This window comes from Rutidosis leptorrhynchoides, chromosome 9 (genome assembly GCF_046630445.1).
Source record: "Rutidosis leptorrhynchoides isolate AG116_Rl617_1_P2 chromosome 9, CSIRO_AGI_Rlap_v1, whole genome shotgun sequence".
NCBI classification, from domain to species: Eukaryota; Viridiplantae; Streptophyta; class Magnoliopsida; order Asterales; family Asteraceae; genus Rutidosis; species Rutidosis leptorrhynchoides.
The window spans coordinates 327535232-327544586 of NC_092341.1; the positions used below are offsets into that span (position 1 = coordinate 327535232).

The 9355-nt window shown below is 36.2% G+C and overlaps 1 protein-coding gene across 1 annotated transcript; it reads left to right on the top strand.

Annotated features, from left to right (window-relative positions):
* The first annotated feature begins 7568 nt into the window (after nt 1–7568).
* On the top strand, nt 7569–8868 carry LOC139867668 (uncharacterized). Its single transcript, XM_071856031.1, has 3 exons — nt 7569–7668; nt 7791–7837; nt 8503–8868. Exons 1-3 carry the CDS (start codon nt 7605–7607, stop codon nt 8629–8631), a joined length of 240 nt encoding a protein of 79 aa, XP_071712132.1. The 5' UTR covers nt 7569–7604; the 3' UTR covers nt 8632–8868.
* Nucleotides 8869–9355: the final 487 nt, after the last annotated feature.

The following is a 9355-nucleotide window of genomic DNA, read 5'->3' on the forward strand; positions in this document are numbered from 1 at the left end:
GAAGCTAAAACTCACACTTCGAGAACTTAGCGTATAACTACTCTTTCTTTAACAACTCTATTACTAATCGAAGATGTTTCGCATGATCAACCTCTCTCTTTGAATACACCAATATATCATCGATAAACACAATAACAAACTGATCTAAGTACGTTTTACGAACCCTGTTCATCAGATCCATGAAGACTGTCGGAGCATTTGTTAACCCAAATGGCATAACCAAGAACTCGTAATTCCCATATCTCGTTTTGAACGCTGTCTTCAGTATATCTGATTCTGCAACCTGAACCTGATGATACCCAGATCTAAGATCTAATTTTGAAAAGTACGACGCACCCTGAAGTTGATCGAACAGATCATCGATTCTAGGCAACTGATACTTATTCTTAACCGTTCTCTTATTCAATTCTCGATAATCTATACATATTCTCAGAGTACCGTCTTTCTTCTTTACAATCAACACTAGCGCACCCCACAGCGAGGAACTCGGTATTATAAACCCTCTGTTTAACAATTCTTGTATTTGAGACATCATCTCTTTGATTTCAGAAGGTGCTAAGGAGCCTTAGCTTCTGGAGTTGTTCCCCGAACCAACTCAATCTTATATTCTACTTCTCTTACCAGTGGTAACCCCGATAACTCATTAGGAAATACCTCAGGAAATTCCGAAACCATCGAATATCGGTAACAGATATCAACGGAAACTGAACCCACCCCGTTCCCCTCGAGCCACAACTCGGGTTCCATCATTCAGATGAAAGGTTACAATCTTCTTATCACACTTGATGTAGGCCTTATGTAGGCTCATCCAGTTCATCCCTAACACTACGTCAAAACTAGGGATATGCAACACTAAACAGGACATAGCAAACGGTGTACCATCAATTTCTATACTAGCTCCAGACACATACGTTGTGACTGGAATCGTCTTATAATCAGCTACCTCTACTCTAACAGGCTCAGGAAGCACAGTAGCAGGTAACCCTAACTTAGTACAGAAATTTATAGACATAAACGTCCTATATCAAACAATACTCTAGCAGGTATTGAGTTGATCAAGAACATACCGGTTATGACATCATCGGTATTAGTAGCGGCCTCCACTATCATCTGAAAGGCCCTTGCTTTAGCAGTCGGTGGGTTCTTTCTCTTCTATCCATTTGAGGTTGTGGAACCCCCGACAAATGCCGAACGCGCCCCTGACCCTGCCCTGAAACTTGCGCCCTTTGACTCTTGACAACTAGCTGAACGGTGACCCGGCTGGTGACAAATCCAACACACATTCTCCCTGAAGGAACACCCCTAAGATTCATGACCTACCATACCACATCTTAAACACCTTCTCATTGCCTCTGAACACTGCCTACTATGAGAAGACTTACAACCTTTACACCATTCTTTCTTACCAGAACCAGACCCTGAACTTGCTTGGTTACCCTTACCCCTTTGTCTAAACCCAAATGATTTCTTAGACTTACAACCTGATTAACTGGTAGCCTGACTACCCTGTGGTACCACATTCCCTATATTCATACCTCTTGCTGCTCTAACATCAGTTTCAACCATCTTTGCCATCACAAAATCCTGAGATAACATCGATGCTGACCTCACAAAGGTCCTGTACTCTGGCAATTTTATGTTCACAAAATGCTAGATTCTTGATTGTTCATCAGGCACCCATTGTTGCACAATCCTTAACTTGTTAATATATTTCTCAATCACCTCATTAACTGACATCCGAGGTGTCATCCGCATCTCCAAAAACTCTATCTTGATTCTATTCATGTGAAACAAATTGCAGTATTGCTCACATACCTTACCATAAAACTGCTCCCAAGTGATCATTCGAACTTGTTCTGGAGGAACAATTGTTATTACCGAATCCCACCACACCGTAGCCCTCTCTTTCAACAACCTACTGGCATAAGTCACCTTCAGTTCTGGTTCACACTGACAGGCCTCAAATACCTTTTCAACTTCCCGTAACCAATTGAGAGTCACGGCTGGGTCTGAACTTCCCGAGAACTGAGACGGTCCACAATCTCTGAATTGTTTGAAGGTACATCTTTTTGGTGGCTGGTATTGTTGTTGTGGAAATGATTGGTGATATATGGGTGGCTGAACTTGGTTCATCATCATTAGATTTTGATATTGGTAGTGAATCTGTGGTGGCATGATGTGCTGAGGGAATTGGTTATGTAATGGATATTGGTAATGATTCTGATGTATTTGCGGTACGGTGTGTGATTGAGCAGTGGCAAAACCCGGTGGTGTATCCTCATTACCCGAATGTCTTGCTAATTCAAGCTCAGCAAACTTTTCCTAAGCTTCTTTGAGTTTACTTTCAAGTTCATGCACATATTCAGTCCCGTAAACCTCCGCCTCATCTTCCACATCTGGAGCACTGAAGGTTTCGGGGTGGATCGGGTTTGTAGCGTTCACTCGCACAAAAGCTTAGTGGATAACTGTTAGTTTACTAAACACTAATATGCATAAACATCCTACATTCACTTAGCCCCCATCTCACGGACATGTTTGACTTAACTCAGGGTTTCAGGTTCAATATAAATAAAGTTAACTTTCCTATTTGATTCCTTCCCAGCCACCATATATAAATGTAACACCTTGAATTTTTTTTAAACACAGTGGAAGTACATATTATTTCCAAAATAACCCTGGTTAACGTTTACAAACCATAGTTAATAAATCATCTTAGTTAACATTATTACAATATTCAAAAAACATCGGTGTTACCTTAAAATATTACAAAACCAGAAAAAATCAGAGTCAACTCATAGTCAAATATGTCTTCTAATCCGTTCATAACACCCATTCTAATCAGCAGTACCTAAACCTGCAAGGGGTGGAAATGTGGGGGTATTAGCACAACTGCTAAGTGAATGGATACTATCTAACAGACCAAGCATAAGCAATTGAACATGCAAGGGTCACATATATGCTAACGTTCTGAACTAGCATACAATAATAACTGACAATATGAGGATCGGTGGTTTGTACGAGCACACGACTTAGCTGATCAGGCTTGAGTCTACCGATAGTCCACTTTACTGAATCCACTGCATAACCGTTTGGACGCAACACATGCGTCCTTCTATGCTATACCGAACAATCAGTAACTTCAGGACCCGACCAGGCTACCACGGTCGACCTCACACAAAACCTACCTTGCCGCCTCGGTGGGTTTCCAACCTTGCCGCCTCGGTTAGTGTCCAACTAATAGTGCGCACATAAGATTACAGATAATCAGTCATGCAATCGTCCTAACTAGCATGGCAATAACTAACTACACATGGCAATCATACTGAACATAAACATAGTAATAAAGAGTCTGAACAATTAGCGTGTCAGCTACTTAATACTCTATCCGGAAATTGACCCACTCACCGAATACTAGCAACTAGCTTAGATAATCTATCACTGAGCGGCTTCCTTATCCTTATCACCTGAACATAAGGCAAATCAAGTTAGTTTCTATTCGTTAACACAAAACGGCACATTATAGTAAATCAGTATCAAAAAGCGCCGCTAAAAAGTCTACTCAACACTTATGCATTTTTAGAATTTATATCCCGATTATCATAAGTCACGCGGGCAGCATAACGACTAGAAAATAGCCGAATTAAAAAACACTGTAGTTCTGATCTACACCCGTACGGTTGCACATGCATCCGTACGGTTACAAGTCCATCTGTACGGTTACATCATGTATCCGTACGGTTCCACACTTTCTGCTTGGTTGCACCAACACCACTGCATCGGTACGGTTGCAGATGCACCCATACGATTGCACAATGTGCCCGTGCGATTGCAGGCTGCAACCGCACGGTTGTGTTCATCGAGCAACAACAGCAGAACTGACGGGTTTTCAAACCAAAATCACTCAATCTCATTTTCAAACATGTTTTTGACCCAAAATCCACACACAACATGTTAGAAAAACATTTAGGGACTTAAACCCTCTAGTTTTAAGTATCAACAACACCAATTTGGCTAGATTTGACTCAAAATTCAATTTTGACAAAACCTAACTTAAAACCACACAAATCTATCAATTTAGAACTGAAAATCATGAGTTGTTACCTTAGAACAAACACGAAATTAGTAAGAACAAGCTTTGTAACACAAATTCAATTCCAAAAGACAAGATTGAGGATTAGGGTTTCAAGTGGTGAGAGTGAGTTTAGGTACGGAGTAAAATTAGAAGATTCAAGAAAATTAGAGAAAAGGCTTGTCTCTAGCTTATATATTTATGCTAAACACAATACCCCATCACATACAGGTATTTACCAGTTATCTGATAACTTTCATACTTAATTTGACTGCCCTAACGGAGTCCAAATTAAATAAACGAACATGTTCTGCGACCCTTGTCACAAACTGGTCTTAACCAAATAATAAAATAATATTACATATATTTAAATAAAATAAAAGCATAAATAATCACATAATTATGTCCAAGGGCAAAATAGTCATCTTACATCTAATCCCTGTCTGAGGATGTTACAATAAGTAGGACACTTTGGTTGGCTCCACCGGTTGTTCAATTTTGTACATGGGCTACTAGTGGAGTATTATTGTTTTTAGTAGGTGTAGTCCTCCCATCATGGCTACCTGCATTCATTAACCCTAGCGTCATCATCTTCAGATGCAATATGTACACTAACATGCTCCTCATGCTCCTCATGATCCTGTAAATCGTCTTTATTAAACATCACTATGTATTCATGATATTCTTTAAATTCCAGCCTTTTACCATCCTTCACTACTAATCCAGTTGGTACAACTTGTTCAAGATCATGTGGTTTTGATATTGAACCATTGCTACTCGAGTTATCTTCCCCACCTATAGTACGAGTCCGTAGAACCCTAGGTTGGGACTTCTCCATGTTCTTCCTCTTGCCTCCAGACGTTTTACCCATCTCAAAGGACCGATTGGAAAAACCATTTTGACAGATCAAACGAGGAAGAATACGTTGAATATTTTTCAGCCATCAAAAATTGCCTGAAATCATCAGAGGAGACTAGTGTTTTTGTTTTTAGTTTGTTCTGTTCAGTTGATAGCAATAGCTCAGTGGAACCCAGTACCTTATAAGTTGAGACCCGCCATGTGAAAGCTTAATCTTAAAAACGGTGCAGTTTCAATTTTCACTCGCGACAAGAATTTACAACAACTCTCGTGATAGTGGGATGATGGTTGCTCCTGTCACATGTGTGGGAACCCGGTGGAGGTAATTTTTTCCTCATCCGACTCTTTCAGGGTGGATTGGTGGATTTTCAAAGGAAACACAGAGTCATGGTGTGTCAGCCAAACATACACCTTTTTTATTATACAAAGGTGTTTTACAATTTTGTCATGAATATAATACATATAATAAGTGATTTCTTTCGGCGAACTTAAGAGTCACTATGATGCAATATGAAACAGTAAGCAACACTAACACAAAGTACAATCTCCTTCGCCACTAATTCTAAACACAAAATAGAAACAGTTCATATTTAGAAATTATAATGATGAGTACCTATGATCATAAGATGACGTAGAATCAGATGAAGCCATAAAGAAATAGAGTGCATAATTGTGAAAATAAGAAAAGTTATGATAATTAATCATATTTATGATAGTCATACATATACATAGATGTATGCATATAAAGTTATAAAGTTATAAATTTACAATACGTATCTTAGCCAACACCAATGAATAGTACTCGGGTGATGTCATCACGACATCACCTATTTCGTCTTTTTAGTAGTTTTTGACATCACCTATTTCGTCTTTTTAGTAGTTTTTTTTTTTTTTAACGGTTTTTCATCCCGATTATCTGGTCCAACGGAGTGGACTACTCCGGACCTCCATCTAGTTTAATGTATTATGTAAGGTATGAATAGTTAAGATATAGACAATATTTCTATCCTAAATAAGAAAAAGTTTAATTTTCAGAATACATAGAAGTCAAATTTTATAAATTCAGTATAGATTATTTAAAATCATGTCCACGCGATTCTAAATCAAATTTTACTTTGATCTTGAAGTCGAACGTAATTTATGATGCACCACCGTTTTTTGTCATGTATCATCACATGTAACCCGGTACCAAGGCCGGGCCCTGCTTCTTTGTTAAGGAAGATTATTTATATTCGTTTCTTTTGGTTATATGAAGTTTTGTATTTATTAAAATTACTTATAAATCCACTTTTTATATGTTCATATATAACGTAGGGTGGAAAATGTATAAAGTCAATAATCACTATCTTACATTTTGTAGTTGTACGTAGTTTTTGTAAAACATTTAAAAAAAAAAAAAAATAGGAGTCTTCTGTAACTAAAACGCACCATACTTAAAGTCCTAAGTTCGAAATACACTTGGATAGTTGGATGGCTATTAAGATACATAGGTGGTTTGCCAAGATTTCTTATTTCACATGATCTGCAATTAATAAAATTGAAAAAAATATAAAAGCCTAGCAATTTTAGAAATATTTAAACGGTCGGTAGATCTCTCAAAATTAAGAAAACAAAACAAGAAAATTAAGATGGGAAAAACAATTCAATAAATTGATCGATACCAAAGAGGACCGTAAATGAGAATGAGCATGATGTATAGCTAGTGTGACCAAAAAGCAAATTTTGACTTGGAAAAGGCGGACTATGAGAGCCATGCAAAGGGATATAGTACCTACTCCAAGATGTCCACATGCATTATCTATCTATAGTGTATAGTATAATACAATGATGTAACATAAAATATAAAATATATAAATTAATATACACATATAAATGAGTGGTTATTGAGTAGACATCAAGCGTCGATTAATTGACGACTTGAGTGACTTTTAGAGCCTAAAATAAACTTTAGACATAATTTAAAACTCATGAAAATTTGATTTTACCATTTTCATAGCGTCTCAATTTTAATTTATTTATTTTTTAAAATTTTTTTCCTACTTATTAGCCGGAGGTCCACTCGGAAGCAATCTCTCTATCCGTCGAATAGAGAGATGACTTTCTCTACTTTTGAGAGTGTTTTCACTCTGGGATAAAAAATGACTTGTGTTTATTCCCGAATAGGGGAAGGATTATCCACATCTCACATCTCCATACACCACATATGTGTTATTAAGTTTTGTTGTTGTTGTGATATAAATGAATGGTTAATGCTCTAATATCCTTGCAAGAAGTATTTAATTCAAATTTTACTAGCAACATATCTTAAAATGGTCAGTAAAAAATTTCGAAAACAATCACAAAATATTCCAATTAAGTCACATACATCTTAGTATAAATATTAACCTTCTCTAACTACTCGTAATGGAAAAAACTTTATCCGTTTATGTGTGATATTGAAGTTGACTTGTGATATTGAAGTTGACTTCACAATTGTGGCCTCATTATGTTGGTATTGGTCCATGCACTCATTATACACGATTGTATAGTTATTGGGTTGGTATCATCTCATGAAAGCCACTATCTGTAATCTATTCACTTTCTCATTGATCAGTTACAATGTATATAAGTAGCTCTTCATCTCCCCTTTTTGTTTCATCCAGCACCAAGATTAGAAAAAAACAGTAGTATTGAGATAATGGCTCTGTCTATCAAAACCACCCTTATCATTTGTATTTTACTACTTACGTACATAGTTTCAGGTACATTTCTTTAATTTCATAGTAAATACTACGTACTGTATTTAACCTTGTATACCAATTGTTATGTATATACGACTCCGTATATATTAGCTGATCTTGATATGATTCGTTTGTGTTGATAGCCCATGGAGACAGTGGTGGCGGAGATCCCGTTTACTCTATACATAAGGTTATAATCTTCTCTAGTAACATCATAACTAGTTATGCCCATGATTTGTTTTAAGAGCCTACCTATATCGATATACATCTTCGGGTAAAGGGATAATTATCCACATCATACATTCTTGCAGCTCGTATATGTGAGATTAAGTATTGTTGTTAGTATATCTTTACTTTTTAACAACACATCCAAACACACCTCTTAATAGACTCAACTCTGATCTTAAACATTATCAGTGCATCTTATATTTGTATACGAATCCAATTTTTTCTTTATTGCGAATTATAAAAAGAAAAAAGAAAATGTTTCGATCATACTGCATACATACCTTCATTTAATTATCGGATTTGTCACAAATTACAACAGCTAGATGATCATAAGAGAGTATAAAGTACAATATCTTGTTTTCTATGTACATCCACATAAATTTTACATAGAATAATTTACAAAATGAGATCGATCCACCAATCAACATCATTTATTATATTTCTCCTCTATTTTTTTTCTCCTAATTTAATTGGCCAGCTCAACTTATTTTGTAGATAACTTTTTGTAAAACAATTGTGAACATATAACTTCTTTTGATAAATTCATCATAAATATACATTATGAAAACCAATTGTTGAAAATATCAACACTCATATTAAAAGGTGTGGTTTTTGTGATAAATGTAGGACAAATCCAGGATACACGCAAGGAAGCTTTCAGTGCTTGATGCGGTGTTAGACTATGACGACGCAGGAGCTAACCCAAGGCACGATCCGAGAAGGGGGAGGGGTGGTGGCGGCGGAAGAAATCCATGAAACAGATTAAGTACTGGATTTACAGGGAGAGTAATTAATTAATATAGTTAAGTTATGGATCGAATTAATTAAAGAAAATATGGATTATATGCATTTCACTAAATATTACTCCGTAACACAATAGATGCCTTTGTGGGTACAATAAATCAACGGAATCAGTGAGTAGTATCTTTACAAGAGCTATATATCTCAATGTACTTTTGATATAGATTACATATTACATATAATTTATGTTTATGAATATGAATAAATATAAACTTTAACGATTAGTTGAAAAGCAAGGTGACTTAAAAAGCCCCAATATGCATGTGACCATTAGATTAAGAAAGTAACATGAATCTATCACTTCAAAAATTGTGAGATTTCTTTTGTCATGTGCGTTTTGAAGTAGAAAGAACACAATTTGAATTTTATACTGCAAAAAAATAAAATGATTAAACGTTGAATCAGTCAAAATCTAAGTGATCCGCAAGCTCTACTTGAACTTGATTTTGAATGATACGCTACAAGAAAAAACAGAACAGGCGACGATCATTTTTTGCGGCGATTACATCTCGCCTTAAAAAAGACACTAAAAGACAAAAAAAAATTCATTTCTTTGACTACTTTTCTGATCCAAGTGGGGTCTACATATTTTTTGCGGCGATGGATCTTACAAATCGCCGCAAAAAAAGGGTCTCACGTTTAATAAATTTTCTTTTCCCTTTTCTTTTTTCTCGGAAAT

Coding starts and splice junctions, on each gene's coding strand:
- LOC139867668 (XM_071856031.1), top strand. CDS start 7,605: ATGGCTCTGTCTATCAAAACCACCCTTATCATTTGTATTTTACTACTT. Junction 7,669..7,790: donor ACTTACGTACATAGTTTCAG/GTACATTTCTTT, acceptor TTGTGTTGATAG/CCCATGGAGACAGTGGTGGC. Junction 7,838..8,502: donor CCGTTTACTCTATACATAAG/GTTATAATCTTC, acceptor TGATAAATGTAG/GACAAATCCAGGATACACGC.